Consider the following 22932-nt stretch of genomic DNA (forward strand, 5'->3'; position numbering starts at 1 on the left):
GTAGCAAAGGTAGCAAAGGTAGCGAGACTCAATTCATTGTATATTGTGTATGCCTTGCAGTTATTATAGCGAAGTGTAGGACTAGACCTAGGATATACCCACACCTGAAAAACGGTAGCAAAGGTAGCAAAGGTAGCGAGACTCAATTCATTGTATATTGTGTATGCCTTGCAGTTATTATAGCGAAGTGTAGGACTAGACCTAGGATATACCCACACCTGAAAAACGGTAGCAAAGGTAGCGAGACTCAATTCATTGTATATTGTGTATGCCTTGCAGTCATTATAGCGAAGTGTAGGACTAGACCTAGGATATACCCACACCTGAAAAACGGTAGCAAAGGTAGCGAGACTCAATTCATTGTATATTGTGTATGCCTTGCAGTTATTATAGCGAAGTGTAGGACTAGACCTAGGATATACCCACACCTGAAAAACGGTAGCAAAGGTAGCAAAGGTAGCGAGACTCAATTCATTGCATATTGTGTATGCCTTGCAGTTATTATAGCGAAGTGTAGGACTAGACCTAGGATATACCCACACCTGAAAAACGGTAGCAAAGGTAGCGAGACTCAATTCATTGTATATTGTGTATACCTTGCAGTTATTATAGCGAAGTGTAGGACTAGACCTAGGATATACCCACACCTGAAAAACGGTAGCAAAGGTAGCGAGACTCAATTCATTGTATATTGTGTATGCCTTGCAGTTATTATAGCGAAGTGTAGGACTAGACCTAGGATATACCCACACCTGAAAAACGGTAGCAAAGGTAGCGAGACTCAATTCATTGTATATTGTGTATGCTTTGCAGTTATTATAGCGAAGTGTAGGACTAGACCTAGGATATACCCACACCTGAAAAACGGTAGCAAAGGTAGCAAAGGTAGCGAGACTCAATTCATTGTATATTGTGTATGCCTTGCAGTTATTATAGCGAAGTGTAGGACTAGACCTAGGATATACCCACACCTGAAAAACGGTAGCCAAGGTAGCAAAGGTAGCGAGACTCAATTCATTGTATATTGTGTATGCCTTGCAGTTATTATAGCTAAGTGTAAGGCTAGACCTAGGATATACCCACACCTGAAAAACGGTCACAACCTGTCAATCATAATCTGTAAAAGAAAAATCCAATCCATATCTCATTTCCTATTTTATAAATTTCAAACTTGGTTCAAGCTTTCCTTGTTTTCCTTTTGTTTCTGGCTCGTTTGTTTGCAGTCTCAACTGTCATTGGATATTTTTGAAATGTGATTTTGTGATTTTTCTTCGGAGTTCAATGCAGCGTTCCTTCAGTTTTGTGAAACTCTGTTTTTGAAAAGAATCTAAATAATGTATTAAGCTTTCTAAATACCTGGTGAAAAGCCTCTCTATGCCTTGGTGTGTAGGAGAGATATTCCCGCTTTGAAATTGTTGTCAGTTGATGCTTTGAAATAAATTTAGCATAATATAAATCATTAAAATATCAGCTGTTTGCTACTATTACCAATTGATGTTCACAAAACTTTTGCTAGCAAGCTTTTTCCGCTGTTACGCCCCAGACACCCACCCCCGTCCCCCCCACTGCTGAAGCCCTGGGTACGCCGCTGGGTGGATACATGTGAAAAAATAGCTCTATAATGTCGTAAATGAACATGATTTATATTCTGTGAAACATTTTTATAGCATTTGAAACCAATCTTTAGGGGGTGGCAGCAAGAAATTGTCGAGTGGGATACCCCAGAGCCTCCAGTTGTTTGGCTTATTCACCCCATATAGGCCTAAATCGGCCCTTTCATTCTTAGCCGCCCTTATGCCCTACAATGATTCCGGCGTTCCTGGGTGAGTCTAAAATTTACGTGAGAGCGAGTTACCGCCACGATTGTATCTTATTAACCATGATTACTACAGAAAGTTTTATCAATCATAGGTATATTTTTAACCTTACTTTGATTTCGTCATCAGCATCCAAAGATGCAGTGTTTCCAGTTTCTACAAAGAAATTTAGCCATTTCAAACCATGAGAAACATACTCTTAACAAAGCATTTGTGACCACTCCAGGCACTAAATATTAAAGTTATTGAAAGGAGAGGAGGGAAGCTTCCTCTCTCGAAAAAATATGATGTATTAAATCTCCCAAGAAGAAGAAATTTGTGGTAGAAATTGGGACAACGGCCAACATGCGTAATAGGACCAATTAGTTAAGCGTTCATCCTATGTTATTTAGATTAATTATAGGAATGTCTGCATAACCTTTTGGTTGTCATTATAAAATTAAATTGTTACAGTCCATCAAACTTCACTTTCCATATTGCCTCCCATGGAGGACAATGATTAATTTAATTCATTTCTTTCAAATGGACTGCAACACTTGGCATTTCAGGTTATAACTATGTTACTTTTGAAATTAATAACGCATAGGATTTTGCTTAAGAACGGACACACTTTCTGAAATGAATTACTTAAGTAATAAGTAATTTTGTACTTACCAAGTACATGTGCATCCATTAACGCCTCAAGCTCTTCGATCTGATTATTTATACCTTCATCCAGAAAAGGAGCGTCGTTTGTTTGTTGTTGGGGCATTTCACCACCATCAAGTCCTAAATGCAATCAAAGATAGTCTTAAAATTGATCTATCAACACATAAAATCCTTCTGAAAGCCTTAATTTAACTTAAATATCAAGGCATCAGCGACTATGCAGGGTTTATTTGGAACCGTGTTATTTACAAAATGTTCTAAAAGCTTTTTATGCAGTTCTAAAGAAATTAATGTATAGTTCTAAAATTTTTACTTTAATGAAAAAAGAAGTCTAAGATACTTCCCATAGGCATGGCAATCAAACATGCATAATTTCAGTGTCTACCTGTACCTGCGCATCAGGTGCTTTTACTTGTAAGAACCAAGAATCATTCCTTCAACACAGTATTCCCGGGAATAATGTGCACCTCTAAATTTTTCTTAAAAACCCTGCTACTCGGGTAGATGTTGGAACACACACAGAAGCAAAAATGTAATGTTGCTTCAGTGTCCTTCCCATAAATAGATTCAAACCATAAATTTATATCCTTTAGTCTACAGCTCAATCTCTGTGAGTGTTCAATGCAAGATGTTAAAATTCATTTTAACTAAATCAAACCTTACAATAACTTAGCCATTCTTCAAATGCTTCTGTAAAGCACCAATGCAGAAGCTTGTGCGCTATAAACAAAAATATGAGTGAATCATCAAATAAAACAGTTTTTTATACCTTTAAGTCTAGCACACACGGCACAATTTCGTCGCCAGCCATAAAAGTTTTCATCTCTTGACACAAAAGTTGCTTTCGTGTCAAAAGTCGGTTCCTTCTCTTCCAAAACGGCGAGGTTGAGTGGTCCACTTCCCCGTCATTCTTTTAACTTCATTTTTTGTTTCCTTTGATAAGAACATACACACATATATATATATAATTCATATTTCTAAGAGCTTAAATGATTCATAATTCTCTTCACTTGGGAGTGCTGAAAAGAGGGAGCAGAGAGATTTGTGGCACTAGTCAGTTGACATTATTGGACTGAAAAGAAATTTTTATAATTATGGCCTTGACGATGAGGGTTTTTTTGGTTTTTTTGCATGATAAAGGTAAAATATAATCTCTTTGCGAATGTCCGTAAACTCTTCTTTTATTGTCGTTGCTCTGATAGCAACACCTGGAACACGCCTTCCGTTTTCAGTAGCTTGGATGCTCCAATTGAGCCATTGTAGAGCCTGTAGAAGCAATCAGGCTTTTTCATAAATGATAAATAGTTGCTGTATGCAGGGACATCTAGTTGAGTACAGGTAACGTAACAGTTAAATATAAAAGACTTTATAGGTAGAGAATTTATTAGTAAAAATAAGGTTAAGGTGCTTTCTGCATCAGTTTTCTCAAATCACTAATGCAGTACCCATTCAAGTTAAATCATTTCCTGATGAAAAATAAAAATAGTGATCTGTTTCAAAGGCTCCTAAATTCAAATAGCATGCTGGTTGCTCAAAAATTCATAATAGTACGAACAGCATGAGCAAAGCTTTTGCAATTGGTTCGACTCAATTACACTTGCAAGTAGAAACGTTATGTTACTGCATCTCAATTCGGTGCATATAGCTCAATTATGTGCAAACCAAGCCCATTTCAAATCAGCGGCGGTGGCAGCCGTCTGAAAGAGGAGGTAATGGTGATCCGGGGGCAAAGACCTCTGCAAAATTTTAGGTCTTAGGGAAACGCCCGTTTTACATCTGCCACTGCTTCAAATCTTGTAAGAACCAAGAATCATTCCTTCAACACAGTATTCCCGGGAATAATGTGCACCTCTAAATTTTTCTTAAAAACCCTGCTACTCGGGTAGATGTTGGAACACACACAGAAGCAAAAATGTAATGTTGCTTCAGTGTCCTTCCCATAAATAGATTCAAACCATAAATTTATATCCTTTAGTCTACAGCTCAATCTCTGTGAGTGTTCAATGCAAGATGTTAAAATTCATTTTAACTAAATCAAACCTTACAATAACTTAGCCATTCTTCAAATGCTTCTGTAAAGCACCAATGCAGAAGCTTGTGCGCTATAAACAAAAATATGAGTGAATCATCAAATAAAACAGTTTTTTATACCTTTAAGTCTAGCACACACGGCACAATTTCGTCGCCAGCCACAAAAGTTTTCATCTCTTGACACAAAAGTTGCTTTCGTGTCAAAAGTCGGTTCCTTCTCTTCCAAAACGGCGAGGTTGAGTGGTCCACTTCCCCGTCATTCTTTTAACTTCATTTTTTGTTTCCTTTGATAAGAACATACACACATATATATATATAATTCATATTTCTAAGAGCTTAAATGATTCATATTTCTCTTCACTTGGGAGTGCTGAAAAGAGGGAGCAGAGAGATTTGTGGCACTAGTCAGTTGACATTATTGGACTGAAAAGAAATTTTTATAACTATGGCCTTGACGATGAGGGTTTTTTTGGTTTTTTTGCATGATAAAGGTAAAATATAATCTCTTTGCGAATGTCCGTAAACTCTTCTTTTATTGTCGTTGCTCTGATAGCAACACCTGGAACACGCCTTCCGTTTTCAGTAGCTTGGATGCTCCAATTGAGCCATTGTAGAGCCTGTAGAAGCAATCAGGCTTTTTCATAAATGATAAATAGTTGCTGTATGCAGGGACATCTAGTTGAGTACAGGTAACGTAACAGTTAAATATAAAAGACTTTATAGGTAGAGAATTTATTAGTAAAAATAAGGTTAAGGTGCTTTCTGCATCAGTTTTCTCAAATCACTAATGCAGTACCCATTCAAGTTAAATCATTTCCTGATGAAAAATAAAAATAGTGATCTGTTTCAAAGGCTCCTAAATTCAAATAGCATGCTGGTTGCTCAAAAATTCATAATAGTACGAACAGCATGAGCAAAGCTTTTGCAATTGGTTCGACTCAATTACACTTGCAAGTAGAAACGTTATGTTACTGCATCTCAATTCGGTGCATATAGCTCAATTATGTGCAAACCAAGCCCATTTCAAATCAGCGGCGGTGGCAGCCGTCTGAAAGAGGAGGTAATGTTGATCCGGGGGCAAAGACCTCTGCAAAATTTTAGGTCTTAGGGAAACGCCCGTTTTACATCTCAGGGGGCATCTTTAGGTCTAGGGAATTATGCCGTTTTTAGATGAATCTGAATTGCCATCCCCCCCCCCCCATACAACCCCGTGTCTCTGCCACTGCTTCAAATCTTGTAAGAACCAAGAATCATTCCTTCAACACAGTATTCCCGGGAATAATGTGCACCTCTAAATTTTTCTTAAAAACCCTGCTACTCGGGTAGATGTTGGAACACACACAGAAGCAAAAATGTAATGTTGCTTCAGTGTCCTTCCCATAAATAGATTCAAACCATAAATTTATATCCTTTAGTCTACAGCTCAATCTCTGTGAGTGTTCAATGCAAGATGTTAAAATTCATTTTAACTAAATCAAACCTTACAATAACTTAGCCATTCTTCAAATGCTTCTGTAAAGCACCAATGCAGAAGCTTGTGCGCTATAAACAAAAATATGAGTGAATCATCAAATAAAACAGTTTTTTATACCTTTAAGTCTAGCACACACGGCACAATTTCGTCGCCAGCCACAAAAGTTTTCATCTCTTGACACAAAAGTTGCTTTCGTGTCAAAAGTCGGTTCCTTCTCTTCCAAAACGGCGAGGTTGAGTGGTCCACTTCCCCGTCATTCTTTTAACTTCATTTTTTGTTTCCTTTGATAAGAACATACACACATATATATATATAATTCATATTTCTAAGAGCTTAAATGATTCATATTTCTCTTCACTTGGGAGTGCTGAAAAGAGGGAGCAGAAAGATTTGTGGCACTAGTCAGTTGACATTATTGGACTGAAAAGAAATTTTTATAACTATGGCCTTGACGATGAGGGTTTTTTTGGTTTTTTTGCATGATAAAGGTAAAATATAATCTCTTTGCGAATGTCCGTAAACTCTTCTTTTATTGTCGTTGCTCTGATAGCAACACCTGGAACACGCCTTCCGTTTTCAGTAGCTTGGATGCTCCAATTGAGCCATTGTAGAGCCTGTAGAAGCAATCAGGCTTTTTCATAAATGATAAATAGTTGCTGTATGCAGGGACATCTAGTTGAGTACAGGTAACGTAACAGTTAAATATAAAAGACTTTATAGGTAGAGAATTTATTAGTAAAAATAAGGTTAAGGTGCTTTCTGCATCAGTTTTCTCAAATCACTAATGCAGTACCCATTCAAGTTAAATCATTTCCTGATGAAAAATAAAAATAGTGATCTGTTTCAAAGGCTCCTAAATTCAAATAGCATGCTGGTTGCTCAAAAATTCATAATAGTACGAACAGCATGAGCAAAGCTTTTGCAATTGGTTCGACTCAATTACACTTGCAAGTAGAAACGTTATGTTACTGCATCTCAATTCGGTGCATATAGCTCAATTATGTGCAAACCAAGCCCATTTCAAATCAGCGGCGGTGGCAGCCGTCTGAAAGAGGAGGTAATGGTGATCCGGGGGCAAAGACCTCTGCAAAATTTTAGGTCTTAGGGAAACGCCCGTTTTACATCTTAGGGGGCATCTTTAGGTCTAGGGAATTATGCCGTTTTTAGATGAATCTGAATTGCCATCCCCCCCTATACAACCCCGTGTCTCTGCCACTGCTTCAAATCTAAAATCATGAAAATGATAAAACTGTAAAAAATGGCTTTGAAACTTTCCATTGACCACTCTGATCTTCTTTTGCATAGAGAACATTTCCAAGCACTAAAATCTCTACGGACTAACAATGACATCTTTATTACAAAACCTGTTAAAGGGTCTGGAGTGGTAATTTTGAACAAAAAGGACTACATCAATAAAATGGAGGTAATTCTCCACGACAAAGAAAAATTTGCTAAATTGGGTGATGTCGAAACACAGGACAAAACGGCCAAACTAGAGCGGAAACTTCAAAAACGTTTGTTGGAACTGGTCAACTCAAAAGTGTTGGCTACAGAAATCAATGATAGGTAAGACCCACGGGCTCTCAACGACCACAAATGTATGGCCTCCCTTAAATACACAAGCCGAACGTCCCACTTAAACCTATCTTGTCTATGATTGGTTCAGCACAACACGAACTGGCTAAGTGACTTTCTGAAGTTTTGGACCCTGTTCTTCAAAAATATTCAAAACATTGTATCAAGGATTCTTTTACATTCGCTGAGATTTATATTTTATAATTTCTAATTTCTAATGACCTAGATTTATAATTTCTTGGGTCAAGGTTTTACCCACAATCATGGCTTTACCTATTGAAAGTGCAGTCATTGCTTCCTCTAGAAGTAAAAAAAATTTAAAATTCAATTCTATGTATGTTTCAAAAAGGATAGGCCTTGCTGGTTTATGTGCTTGCATCGATGTGAAATTAACAAAGATGTAAAACTACTTCAGTTCAGTGACATGGAACGTGGAAACAAAGGCTTTTTAATGTTGCTTTCTTCCTCCTTGTCCTTGGAGAGGACCAGGCGCCATTGCTTTAGTTTTGGTATCTTTTAGTGTTAGTTTTCGTTTCCACGTACCAGTATTTTCCCTATCTTCAATGGATGCTGACACTCTTAACAGGCGACTCAGAACAAATGCCACAGCCAGGAGCATAGAAAGACAGTTCACACCAAAATTCTTCGATAGCTGTATCAACCAGAGAATGATAAAAATTGAATTTCATAGCTTCTTACTCCTACGAGGGGCAAGATTTGATCCGTTTTTTATGAATACGCCAACTACGTCGGCAGCTTAGACAGCTGTTAAAGGTTAATTTATCCATTGTTGAAATAGAAATGTTTTATAAGAATATTTTCATTTTTAATCTTTATCTAGTACTTAAAAATGATGATCATAAATCTAAGCATGTTTCTTTACAAATCAATAAATTGTGACACATATTGTCATAGTAAAATGGATAGATAAATTTGCACTTTAGTGCTCGACTTGCCTAAATATGAAAATTTATGTTTCCATATGCACTGGTTTTAATTACCCATATGGAGAAATCAAAATTTGTGAGAATTTGGAGGCTCAGAACAAATTAAGTTACCTTTCTGAAGAAATCGTTTAAGCATTGTAAACATACCGTCTGTTGACTTCCAAGCAGACTTCTTTGTCATCAATGAGCTCCTGCTTAACTCTCAGAAGTGCATTTTCTGCAACCACATCTGCCACTTGGAAATACTTGATGTCGGTGGATGAAAGTGGCACCCCATTTTCAATCTGAAGCTTTAGAAGATGTCCAACATAAGCTACGCATGCAGAGCATTCTATTTTCTTATCTCAATAATAATAGTAAATACAAGAGATTAATAAGCTCAACAATGCCATAGGGCAATTCTTTGAAATTAATGTTGCTAAAAACTAACAATAAGCAGAAGCTGAATTCAATATGAAAATGCCTCAACCACCAATAGAGTCGAGAGATCTCTTCCAAAATAGTATTTAGTATTTTGTCATTTAAGGCCTGGTTCAAACGTCACGTTTCTCATGTGCCGAACCTAACTCAAGAATTAACTACATGAAGGGCGCGACGTTTGAATCAATTTGGTACAGCAGATTGACTTAGTTTGGATCGGCAGAGCTTGGCGAGCTGCACGGCTCCAGCACGGCACGGTTTCAAGCGTCGAATTTGTCATGTACTGAACTCAATGCATAATTATATTTAATTTATTTTCCTTCCCAGAATTCATTTATTTCTTGGAGGGCGCATGCATTTCAAACAAATATTAGAGATTGCGCGTCTTAACCAAGATACTCCATGTAACAATCCTAAAACCCAATTGGCGCGACATAATTAAGTTCGACGTTTGAAACAGGAGTCGCGCTAAACATGCTCAAGTGTCGCTCCAAACAGAGTTAGGTTCGGCACACGAGAAGTGCGACGTTTGAACCAGGCCTAAGACAAGATAAGATATCATAATTCTCACTTCTTGGTTCAAAGACCAATAGCCATCGTCTATATACCCAGTATGAGTAGGCATCTTAAATTGTCGTAGGGATCTGTAAAAACAATTATAGCTGAAGAAATTACTCAATGCACCCATTTTCCTTAAACTGTCACTAAAGAAAATTAGAGTTATCTAAATTAGAATATTTTCTAGCTTAGATTGATCAATGAAAAGTTACCTAATCTTTTAAAGTGCATATGACACGAAATTTTTTATTCGATCAAATCATCAAAGAAACATCACTGGTGAACTAAGTTTTTTCATTTGCGACTTACTTTCCCCAAAAAACGGTGTTTTGCAACACCCAATCGAGCTAAAATGTGTCACAACAAAAACGCGGTCGAACCTGTGGTCACGTGACCCCTGTGACGTAAAGTGGTTGTGTATCTGTTGAATAGAACAAGGCTTCTGTATGGCTTCACTATGTGCGGGCACTACTGTTGTCCCCCTAAAGATTTTTTTCCTCCATAATTGTAATAAGTTTTATTTAGATAACTCAAGCAATGCCATCAAAGGTCGGAAAGTAATTTAGAAAATTTTTTTGGTTCATTATAAATTTGATAAAAATCGAAATAAAGTGAGCCGGCTATTGTCATAATTTCGCAACTCACAATGTTATCATATTGCCCAGTGGCGGATCCAGCCAAAAATCTGACTACCGCCAAAATGAGATAGAGGGTTGACCACACCCTTTAGACCACACCCATTTCTTGGTCACACCCGGTTTTCTAAAATGATTATTGCTTTCTATAATTTCTTATGTAGACCATTTTCAAAAGAAGAGCTGTGCTTTACTGAAATTTCATGTATCCTTACAACAAGCTTGAGAAGAAATAAATAATCTTATTCAATATTCTGAGGATGGATATTCTAAAAAAAATTTACGGCATTTAGACGAGGAACACCATAGAATTAGAAAAAAAAGATACATTTGGCAGAACTTTGAAGTGTCGCCTAAAACTCGCATTTAGTCGGACAATTACTTATAAAGATCAGACCTGTTGGAAATTACAAGTTTAAAAAGCTAGATAAAATTTGAAATTATTGAGAGCAACTTTTGTTAAACAAAGAATCATTCTTTTGTCGAATATTGTGGGCCTGACTTTAAATCCTGATGCCCTCTTAAATTTTAGAATATTTGATTCCTAATATTCTTTTAAAATATATTCCTACGAATAGTTGAGTATTGTACAAAATAATGGGTCACATCGGCTTTGAAGTTACAGTTTGCCCACTTGCAGAATATTTAGGCATCCCCCCATCTTTCTGTAACGTTTGAGCCGTTGTAAAACCTCTTAAAATGGGGGTTTTACAAACGCGAGTTCTTTGTAGGCAGAAATTCTCAAAAATACGGCAACGGCAGGTAAAATCAAAATTCTTCTTTTTATGGCAATGATACGACTAACAGCTAACAGCAAGTTCGACAAATAACGACACGGCTTCAACAGGCACGACAAAACTAGTGGCAGAGCTCCAAGCAGTAGGGCAAAACTTTCGACAAGACTACTCCTAACTTATGAAACAACCCTTTATATAACCTAAGCAAACCTCAAAATAATAATTACGTAATACAAAAAACATATTTACAGACGCTGATGCAATCACAGCGCAATGGTGCAATTGTCACATGATACTGTCCGTAAGGGAACCCTGTGTCGTTCCAGTGTTGAGCGGCAGTACTACTCAACCCCCCATCTGAGCGGTAGTCAACTCGGTTGTTCATTGGTTGTCAACAAAATTTGTATGCATCCCCCAGGTTGGCAGTGATTTCTGACGATTTGATTGGTTTAGGCAGGCTGACTACCGCTCAGTGCAGCTCGAATCCGCTCTACACCGACTCAACCCCCCTAGCTAGAAAGCCATGATTTCATCACCCCCCCCCCCCATGCTAGCCTTCTATTTGCAAACATGTGGCTCGGCAATTGGCACGCAATTTCCATAGCGGTAAGGATTAAAAAAAATTTCTGTCTCTGTGGAAATCTCAGGCATGTTTCTAGGAAAAAAGGCTTGGTTTGCAGCGCGATCAAATATTTTCAATAATTAAATATGGTTTAATTAAAGTAGTAGGATAAACATGAAAATGATCCTTGTTTCTATAATTTTTTTAATAATCTGACTACCGCTCGAGCGGTAATGGCGGTAGTCTGGATCCGCCACTGTTGCCAACCCAGGTTAGTTAACCCTTTATGGTACAATTTTGGAAAATCTGGTTGAAAAAATTTTTTCCTGTGATTTTCTTGTAACTGTGTACTGAAATAAAGCATTTCAAGAAATAATTTTTGGAAATTTAATTTTACCTGAAAATTATAATTTTTTGCCATATGGCCAATATGACCGATATAGCAAAAAGCAGCAAAAGGGGCGTTGTCAAAAAAAAACCTGTTACTGGTTAGAAAACTTCGCAAATGATAGATAATTGATTATGTACATCTGAAGTTATATTTATTTGATATGAAATTGAGTAAAACAATTGTTTTGTCCATTAAAGCATAAACAAAGTGCACATTTCTGACAATATACTCTACTGTAGCCTTTTTTGCAGTGTCTGCACTTGTTTTTTTTCTCTCTGTGCTCTGGCCAATGGGCATACTGATCAAATCTTGAATCTATGTCAGGCAAAGCAACTTTAGGTACACGACCACGCTTTGGTGTTGTCTCTTCTTCAAATATCATGCTTCGTTTCGGAGATCTTCCAGCAGATCTTGGAGCTGGCGATGCTTTTTCTGCCTTTATGAGAGACTGGGATATCTCACTAATAAAACCTAGCAGTGGCAGTTGCTTTGCTTTTGAAATTTTCAACTGATTGGCATACCTGCGGTATAGCAACCAAGCATTCACTTTTGCTATATCAACAGCATGGAAAATCAAAGAAAGATACCAGCGCTTTGTTTTAATTCTCGTTCTATACAATGCAATAAGCATGTCTGCTAGGTCAACGCCTCCCATTGACTTATTGTATCTCTTGACGACATTAGGACATTCCACTTGGACATGCATTTTTCTTTTATGATCAAACCTTTTCACGGTTCCATCAGCTTGTACTCCAATATATGTGGAGACTAAATGGACAGGCTTGTTGTCATACCATTTGACAATACTAAGGCCAGTGTTCTGATCTGTCTGGAAGCAGAAGCTTCCTCTGCCTTTTTGCTTCAATTCTGTATTGGACAGTAGTTTGCATCCAGCTAGCCTGTCTTTACGAAGAGTTGCTGCTGTGAGAATGCCATCTGCTTTCAAATCCAAACACAGCTGAAGGGTGCAAAACCAGTTGTCGAAGAACAACTTGTGGTTAAGGTTTGATGGCATCGTTTCACAAAGTTTTTTGACAACAGATGCTTGAAGCGGTTGAGACTCATGACATCAGCTATTGGGGTGAAGCGTGTTGACTGTGACCAGTAATTTTGGTAACGGGGCATTTTCACAATCCCCATTTTCATCATAATGCCAAGTAGCTGTTCAAGCTCTTTTCGGTTGGTGTTTGTGCTCTTTCCAGTTTTCTGCACACTGTACAGATTTGTCTGCTCTACGAGATGGTTAGTCATGTCAATGTCCCAGAACTGTGTAAAGTACGAAAATGGTGTCAACTGGTCAAAATCTTGTGGTGGAAGACTGATGGCTGCTCCTTTGAAATCACTGTTGGTGACTGGAGGCTCTCGATTGCGCCAGCGAAAGACAGATTTCTCTGAATTCTTCTTTTTCCTTTTTTTTGATTTTGCAGCTATACCAGGACTGTCATCATCAATATCAGACTCTTTTCCCTTATCATCTACTAAGGGAAGAGAAGTATCATCGTCATCTTCACTGCTGTCATCCACTTCAGCACAATCTTTTGATTGGAAGAACTCTGTTTCATTTTCACAATCATCATCATCATCAAGGCCAGACAGCTCTGAATCTGAATCACCAGGCAACATGACAAAGTTAATTGCATCCTGGACATTAAATCTTATATGCTGTCGTGTTTGTTTCTCCATGTTTTCAAACTTTTATTAAATCCTGCAAAGAAAATCATTTATTTGTTAGGCCTATTTGTTGATCTTGATCAGTAGTTTTTACTTTAAAATAATGGTTGGAAATAAAACTCATTGAATGCAATGTGAAAATGAGCTTTCTAAACTGCTTATGTGGATGTAAAATGCTAATTCAAGGCTCTTGGTATAAAATGTTTATCATTTAGACATCACTACTTGAAGCAATGAAATATGCCCAACATGGGTCATATTTGCCATGTGGCAAATAAATATTTAGGACATTTTTTTGGCTTCCGACTTCAAGAGCTCTGAAACAACGTTTCACCACAGCAACAAGCATCCAAAAACGATCACAAAATAATAAAAATTGCAACATACAGTGGGACTTACTTTATATTTGATGTCATTGAAAATCCAAGCAACACAATCCAAAAACACACACTTCTTCAAGCAGCGAAAATTTCCCACTTGGTTACGAGGCTGCTTTGCATGCTTTCTGATTCAATAGACTGTTGTATTACACAATGTAAAATCAGGGCAAAGTGGAGTGGAAACAATGGGGGAAGTCCTCTGGCCCAATCACTTTTTATTTGCCATATGGCATAAATGACCCATAAAGGGTTAAGAAAAGCTTATTCAAAAATGAACATGATGTTCAAGAACAAAATTAGAAAACTTTTACTATAAAACAGGTAAGTGCGTTACGGTAAACCATTGTGCATGACTTTAGGGAACGAATACCCCCTTGAGGAAGATACCGTTGTGCTTGACTGCCATCCTGGAAAACCTGCCCCAACAGAAGTTCGCCGCTTGGTATTACTTATTAAAAATGCAGCGTAAAGATATCGAGCCATCATCTTATTCAAGAGCACCTTTCCGACAGATTTTTCACACTGAAAACACCAAAACATTTTTCGACGTGATGCTCTACCTTCATTTTGCAAACCAAAACAAGACAAAGAACTAAGCAAGAATGAAAAAAGCATGGTGAGTAATATGATTCCTATTATTTTTTATAACTGCCTAACAACGTTCTATTGTGTAACAGCTGAGATATGGTTGTTGAAGAGATTACGTCATATTCTGGGCGTAGTCAGGTGACATTGTATTCGCTATGTATTAGCCACGTTATATTGACAGAATCAGAGTGTAGTTGTGATTCAGCAGTAGCCGACATATAATTCAGTAGAGAATAATTATGCTAAAATATATACGCTAAAGCTGCAAAACAGACGTTTTCCTTTTGCACTTCTGATCCACAATGCAAACTACTCAACATGGCGCACCAACGTAGAGGGCAAGGAGTGTAAAAGGGTGTACCACCATGGCTACACAGTCGGCAACATCGGATTCGGTTGAAAATACCGAAGACAATACCACGGGAGAGCTGCAAATCGATCGGCAGCTCACAAGGATTCGAGCCTATCGGAGAGGAAATCGTTCGGTAGTAACTAAACTACAAGGAGAAGTTACACAAATCATTCAAACTCGGTCAAATTCATATACAGAGCCTGATGTTCTCTCACGTTTTCAGTCAATTTCGGACTTGCTTAAGGCAAAACAAGACTATCTGAGACGAGTAAGCGACGAAATTTTGGAACTTTGCAGCATCGAGCAAATAGATAGGGAAATCGAAGATTGCTCAGAATGGGAAACACGCATTTTGGAAACATTGAAAAAAAATGGGGAATTTTAAGCAGGGCAGATACACTTCAATTTCAACACGGGTTGGGAATGATGAAGAAGCGCAAGCTGTTCCTGCAATTTCGACGCCAATAAGGGCTGGCATTTCTGCAACAGAAATCACTACAAACCAGAGCTTTAACGGAAGTCTTCAGTCGCATTCATCAATGGGAAACCTAGGGTTGAAACTGCCGAAAATTAGTTTACCCCGATTCGCCGGTGATATAACGAGCTTTCCTACATTCTGGCAGAGCTTTGAATGCACAGTCCATCGAAATGCAAATGTGCCTGCCATCCAAAAATTTAGTTACTTGGACATGCATTTTTCTTTTATGATCAAACCTTTTCACGGTTCCATCAGCTTGTACTCCAATATATGTGGAGAATAAATGGACAGGCTTGTTGTCATACCATTTGACAATACTAAGGCCAGTGTTCTGATCTGTCTGGAAGCAGAAGCTTCCTCTGCCTTTTTGCTTCAATTCTGTATCGGACAGTAGTTTGCATCCAGCTAGCCTGTCTTTACGAAGAGTTGCTGCTGTGAGAATGCCATCTGCTTTCAAATCCAAACACAGCTGAAGGGTGCAAAACCAGTTGTCGAAGAACAACTTGTGGTTAAGGTTTGATGGCATCGTTTCACAAAGTGGTTAAAGACGGGCGCTAGAGGGGTTAGAGTTGACGGAAGAAAACTACGAACACGCCATTGAAATTTTAAAGACACGCTTCGGAAATAAGCAGCAAATAATAAACGAGCATATGGCGGCGCTGCTTCGGTTACAAGGACACTCAAATGAAAAAACGCCACAATTGCGTTACATTTCTGACAAAATATCAGTTCACGTACGCGGACTTGAATCGCTAGGGATGCCCGCTGAACGCTATGGTAGTCTTCTAATTCCAATAATCATGGACAGGATGCCAAAAGAAATTACTACCCAAATCGCACGGAAAATTACTCAAGAAATCTGGCCGATTGACGAAATTTTGGAGATTATTGGTAACGAAATCGCTGCAAGAGAATTTAGCAAAAAGGCAGCGATTTCAAACAGAAGGCCTCAAGAACATACATCTGTTTCCCGATCTAAGCCAGTGGGAACAACACAGTCATTCATCACGAAGACTGAAAACCGAAGTTTTAAGAATTCTCCACGGGTATGCACATTTTGCAAAGGGGAACATTTGTCATTAAACTGTTCAACAATAACAGACGTAAGAGAGAGAAAGGCGATCATTTTAAGGGAGGGAGTTTGTTTTTGCTGTTTGAATAAAGGCCATCGGGCAACAGATTGCAGTAAAAGATGTCGAAAATGCGGGGGACAACATCACCAAACCATCTGTTTCAGAATTTTCAACGCAAACAAGGGGACTGAATCTGAGCAAGATACCACCACTTCAGTTTCCGCAACCACAAAATCAAGAAAAAATGGGCTTATGATGACTGCATCAGCATATGTTTATGGAGAAGTCAGTGCAAAGAAGACAAGAATCACTATGTTATTCGACAATGGCAGCCAAAGGAGTTACGTGTCTGAAGACCTAAGGAATAAACTGAATTTACCAGCAGACTCGTCTGAAACGATAAATTTAAATACATTCGGCACAGATAAGTACACGAAAGTTAAAGTCGATTCTGTAGTTTTAAATTTCGAGGTAGAAAATAACGAGGTTATTCCAGTCAGTGCTCTCACCCACAGCGTTATTTGCACCCCTGTATCCTCGCGCGTTAGTGTAGGGAATTTTTCCCATTTGCAAGGCCCTAAATTGGCTGACTGTTTTGAAACTATTGGCATTCTAAGCGTATTGATATGTTGATAGGCCTTGACTCTTATTTTCAGTTTATTCAGGGAGATGTCATTCGTGGTAATCCTAATGAGCCAGTTGCTCTTAAGTGTAAATTAGGTTGGATTTTATCCGGTAATGTTTGCAGTAACAATGCTGTGTTTCTTCAAATCTCATTTTAGAAGGTTATCCTAATGAGAATACCGAAACTTTGAACGATCAAGAAATAAATTCAACATTGAAGGAATTTTGGCGGCACGAAGAATGTGGGTTGTTGGATGTCGACAACAATGACAACGCTGACAAAGGTCAAAGGCCAGAGTTTGAAAACGCCCTCTTCAAACTCACAAACATTGGAGAAAGGTATGAAGCCAATTTGCCATTTGATTCGATTTCAATTGATTCATTGCCTTCTAATTACGAATTGTGTTTTGGACGCTTGCAATCATTACGTAGGAAACTTTATAACAACCCTAAATTGTTAGAGGAATATAATGCAATTATTCAAGAACAACTTAAAACAGGTATAATCGAGAGGGTTAATTTGATAGGTTAGTTTTTCTACGACCTCAGTAAACTGGTAGAATATGCTGCATCTTTGCCACCAACAAAACGGTCATTGCTAAAGATTGCAGCCAAAATCTTTGACCCCCTTGGTTGTCTCAGTGTATATTCCATTAATTTGAAGATTCTTTTTCAGCAGTTATGCGAAGACAAATTACCCTGGGATGAGGACCTCCATGGGGAGGCTAGAACTCGTTTTAACCAACTCTTGCGTGATATGAACGTTATTCAGGGGGTACACATTCCCCGAAGTCTTTTTGTAAGGGGCAAAAAGATTTCTTCGATTCAAATTCACGCCTTTTCGGACGCAAGCCAAGTGGCCTATGCAGCGGTTGTTTACCTTAGAATTTTGCATGACTCCGGGGAGCTCGATATAAAATTTCTTGCTTCCAAAGCCAAAGTTTCTCCTTTGAAGAAACAAAGTATACCCCGACTTGAACTAATTGGTGCGGCCTTAATGGCCAAATTAGTAGCTACGATTAACTCCACCTTAAAGGATGAATTAGGTTATGATAAGCCTATAGAGACTTATTATTGGGTAGATTCCATGGCGACATTATGTTGGATCGTCAACAATCACCATTGGAAACAGTTTGTGCGTCGAAGGGTGGAGCAGATTTTGCAATTTTCCTCGCGGGAGGATTGGTACTTTTGTCCAGGGGCAATAAATCCAGCAGATTTGCCATCAATGGGAAAATATGGTCATGCATATAAGAACAACCCATTGTGGTGGCAGGGTCCCACATTTTTAAAATTACCCCCCATCTATTGGCCTAAAGTTGAAAATGTGAATGATTTACAGGAAAGTGCAGCATACGCAGAAGAAATATCAAATCCCGTTAAGGTCACGCATGCTATGGCAAACGTAAATGAGGAAACAAGGTCCATTACAAACAATGTAGAAGTGAAACGGTTTAGTAGTAAGAATAAAGCATTAAGGGTTTTTTCATGGGTATTGCGATTTATCAACAATTTAAAGATTATCATTAGCAAATCAGGTGGTAAACAAATGGACAAAGAGGTAAGCGCAGACGAAATGGAATGTGCAGAAATGTTGCTAATAAGAGACATTCAACAAGAGGTCTTTAAGGAAGAACTAAAATTCTTGTTGTGCAAGTCAAATAAGAATAGTAAAGCGATACCATCAAACGTAAATCAACTTAATCTTTTCATAGATGAGCATGATATTCTTAGGTGTAGATCACGTCTACGTAACGCGTCAATTATAGAGTCTGGTAAATGCCCTATATTATTACCAGCGCACAATTTATACTCGGAACTCGTTGTGCGGGAAGCACATAATTTAGTTTTCCATAATGGAATTGGAGAAACGTTGAGCTGTTTAGGCCAAAAGTACTGGGTGCTTCGGGGAAGAGAGCTGGTCAAGAAACAAATTCGCAAATGTATCATTTGTAAGAAACTCGAAGGTCTACCATTTATATTTAATGTTACCCCAGATCTACCTTTAGAAAAAGTTTCTGATTGTGCCCCTTTTACAAATACAGGTGTAGATTTTGCTGGACCGTTGATAACTAAAGGTTTAACAGGCCAAAATACTATCAAGTCATATATTTGTCTCTTTACTTGCGGCACAACTCAAGCAGTTCATTTGGAAGTTGTAGAATCTTTGGATACTCAGTCGTTTATTAGAGCTTTTAGACGGTTCACAGCAAGGAGAGGGCTACCGGAAACAATGATTTCTGACAATGCTAAAACATTTAAAGCCCTGTCCAAGGAAGTAAGAAAGGTGTTGCTTTGTCCTAAATTAAGCCGTTTTCTTGCATCAAAGGGTGTCAGATGGAAATTTATTCCCGAAAGAAGTCCATGGGAAGGAGGCATGTGGGAACGCTTAGTCCGCAGTGTGAAACGATGCCTTTTAAAAATCGTAGGCAGAGCTATGTTAAGTCATGTTGAATTATGCACCATACTTGTTGAGATAGAAGGGGCTATCAATTCGAGGCCATTAACGTACATTTTCGATGATACTGAAGGTATCTCTTTTCCTTTAACGCCTTCACATATGATTAATGGAAGAAATTTGTTTCAGAGACCAAGTGATAGGTTTGGAGAAATAATCAGCACTTACGAAACACTCTCTAAACGTGCCGAGTATCATTTTGGATTGTTGTGGCAGTTCAGTAAAAGGTGGAAGCGAGAGTATCTATCTGGCCTAATGGAGGCTTTTAAGTCGCAACAGCATACTAATTTACCTTCTCTGTCTGTAGGAGACGTCGTCGTTTTGAGAAACGAAGGCACAAAACACTCATTTTGGAAGCTTTGCAGAATAGAAGAACTTTTGAAAGGACGAGATGGCAAGGTAAGAACAGCAAAGGTAAAGGTGCCAACAGACAAGGGTAACAAAATTTTCATTAGACCTTTAGGCCCAGGTTAAACGTCGTGCTTCTCATGTGCCGAACCTAATACAATTGAGTTCACCAGAAGCGCGACGTTAGCGCGGCCGCCAAGTTAAACGTCGAACCATGGTCGAACCTAATGCGCAGAAAATTACGGTCGGGGCGGTATCCAAGCAACAGCCATCGATTAAAGATCAACATAATTTTTCAAAATGGCCTTAACTCGCAGAGCGAAAACCTTACTGTTGAAAAGTTTAATTTCAAAGCGTCGTAAGCGTCGAAATTTGTTGATTAAAGGAATGGCCATTATTCTACAACAGAGTCTACTGACATTGAGGTCGTTTCTGCTGGCAGCTACGTATTTATTTGGCGAGTTGACAACATCACGGGCTAGGGTTAGGTCATGCAGAAGGTTGCCAAGAAATACAGGTTGGTGGGAGAAACTGTGGTTTACCTACGACGATAAACGATTCAAGCAAACACTAAGAGTATCAAGATCGACATTTGAATTTATACTGACAAGAATAAGACCGCAACTTGAGAGACAAACGCTTACTGAAGAACCCATCTCTCCAGAACTTCGTTTGGCAATCTGTCTCTATCGTCTTGGTAGAGGGGATTATCTTTACAGCATAGGAGAAATGGTAGGCCTAGCACGTTCAACAGTCACAAGGATTGTCAACGAGGTCACCCAAGTAATTGTTTTCTGTCTTTGGGAACAATTCGTATCTAATAATATGCCAAAAACTGAAGATGAATTCCAGAGCAAGATATTAGATATGGAAGAGCTTTGGCAGTTTCCCTGTAGTTGGGCAGCTGTTGATGGATGCCACATCCCCATTAAATGCCCACCTGGTGGCCAAAGTTCTCGAAAAGAATATCACAATTTCAAGAACTTCTATTCAATTGTTTTAATGGCATTAGTGGATGCCAAATATCGTTTCATTTGGGGAAGTTGTGGCTTCCCTGGGAATTCCCATGACTCAATCATTTTGCAATCAACCTCTTCGTGGAAGAAGATAAAAGATGGAAAAATGATTCCAGAGATCTGCCAACAAATAGATGCTGTTAAAATCCCCCCTCTTATTCTTGGAGATTCTGCCTTCCCCTTTGAATCATTTTTAATGAAACCTTACACCAATGCTGTTTTGACAAAAGAACAACGCTATTTCAACTACAGACTGAGTCGTGCCCATATGGTCATTGAGGGAGCATTTGGCCAGCTTAAAGGAAGATGGCGGTTCTTGTTGCGAAAGTCTGAGGGCAATGTCTACGAAATCAAAGTTGCTACCTTAGCCTGTTTAGTTTTACATAATATTTGCCTTGATTGTGGAGACACTCTGCCTTCAAAGCTTGATGTATCAATTGACCCACAAAGCAGTCAAAGAAGAGACAGAGCAACAATCCGTGACCTTCTTCTCATGAGTACCAGCAAAAAGATTTTTGATGCACGTGATAACAAGACAGTTTAAATAAGGAAGACTCTTGAGTCCAAATTGGCAAAATAATTAGCTGAGACTTCTAAGAAATGATCATAGATGAAAACACAGAGTTGAACACAGTGACTTTTCATTATTCTTTGTTAACAGTTATGGTTCCAATTTGACTTTTAAGATATTAACCTTTAAGATATTAACTTTTAAGAGTATTTTGTTGGATAACAAAGTTTTCATAACTCAACATCACAATTTCGTGAAAGTTTTCTCAGATGTCTCATTGACACTATTCAGTTCTTGCATGAAGCTGTTATAAGCAGAACTGCTGCCAGCCATGTGATTCATGGTATTATGATCTTAATGGATGTTGCTGGATGACTGGATTCATGTTGCTGTAATTCAGAAATTGCTGCTGCTGTGGTGGCATCGTTTGTTGGTTCATGATCAAAGAAATCACTGCAAGTTCGTGTTTCCTTTCTCTTTCCTCTTGTTCCCTCATGAATTTCAAAAAATCACTCATTGGGTCTTTTTCAGCAATGTTTTTCATAAGGCCCAGCATCTCCTTGAATTGCTGTTCCTTGGGGGGACTCTTTTTGGTGCCCTTCATGACTGGGATGAAAAATTTTGGTGTTGATTCAGCTGGAGCAACACACTCACTTGTGGAATCAAAAGATCGCTCACTTGGTTCGATGGCTTGTTCCGGCTGGCAGCTTTCTCTTGTTTTCACCAGCTCTAGCAGCTGATTGAACCAAACTCCGTAATTCTTTTCTTCTTGGAATCTCTTTATTCCACTTGCAGTTTTCATTACAAGTGCTGCTTTCTTGCACTCCCCAACTACCTTCTTAAATTTATTACGGAGCTGGATTACAGTGTAGTTGCAATTCTCATTTCTAGCATGAACACGCTTTTTAAGTTCTTTTAAAATGTTCCCATATATTTCACCATTTTTTTGATTTTTGACATTCTGGAAAATTAGTTTTTTCTTGAAATATTCATTGGATACAATGATATCAATAAAGTCAGCAAGTAAAGTGTCAGGCCAACTTGTCTTTCTGCCAGATTTCTTTTCTTTCTTTCTTTTTTTTAATGGTGGCCCATCAGCATTACTCTCATTCCCACTTTCAAAATCTGCTTCCTCATCTTCTTTGTTACTGTTAGGACTAAAAGCAGAAAAATAAAAGTGGTAGGCAAGCAAAGTAGTAGTAATTTTTAATGATAAGCTTGTAATTTGGCCTATTCAAGAATAAGAACCAGGAACCCACTAAACTAATATTTATTCAGAAAAGGCTTGAATATGAAATACATACCTCGATGGTGATATCAATTCAACTTTTGATGACTCAAACTGTTGCACCTTACAAACAGAACAGTAGCCTACACTCCGGCATGGAATCCAGCCTTGGGTTTCTTCATCTAACTCCTCCAAACAACAAACTGTACAGACTGGTACCCCGCAAGTTATGCAGATATATTTAGTCTGCTTCATACATGATTCGCAATTGTCTATGTTTCGTGAATTTGATGCCATGATCGTTATACTGAATATGAATTGAATAAACTTCTAAATTTTCAAGAACACGAGTGAAAGTGAAGTGAGCGATGACTCGTCGGAATGGCGTAAGTTTGTCGTTGGCGCCTTTT

At 38.4% G+C, this 22932-nt stretch overlaps 1 protein-coding gene and 1 long non-coding RNA gene across 3 annotated transcripts; both read right to left on the bottom strand.

Moving 5' to 3' along the window:
- Positions 1-663: 663 nt before the first annotated feature.
- Positions 664-3363, bottom strand: LOC135694054 (uncharacterized). Of its 2 annotated transcripts, none has more exons than XR_016144094.1 (4): positions 3235-3363; positions 2472-2585; positions 1930-1973; positions 664-1428 (listed from the first exon to the last, which is right to left on the bottom strand). It is a non-coding gene; the product is annotated as an uncharacterized LOC135694054 (long non-coding RNA). The 2 variants fall into 2 exon arrangements; XR_016144095.1 differs by lacking the exon at positions 3235-3363 and adding an exon at positions 2857-2981.
- A 1651-nt stretch (positions 3364-5014) lies between these two features.
- Positions 5015-14343, bottom strand: LOC148959698 (uncharacterized). Its single transcript, XM_089110314.1, has 2 exons — positions 6088-14343; positions 5015-5113 (listed from the first exon to the last, which is right to left on the bottom strand). Exon 1 carries the CDS (start codon positions 13476-13478, stop codon positions 12738-12740), a length of 741 nt encoding a protein of 246 aa, XP_088966440.1. The 5' UTR covers positions 13479-14343; the 3' UTR covers positions 5015-5113; positions 6088-12737.
- Between the last annotated feature and the right edge of the window lie 8589 nt (positions 14344-22932).

Source organism: Rhopilema esculentum, chromosome 9, assembly GCF_057945365.1.
Source record: "Rhopilema esculentum isolate cy_ngs chromosome 9, ASM5794536v1, whole genome shotgun sequence".
Classification (NCBI taxonomy): domain Eukaryota; kingdom Metazoa; phylum Cnidaria; class Scyphozoa; order Rhizostomeae; family Rhizostomatidae; genus Rhopilema; species Rhopilema esculentum.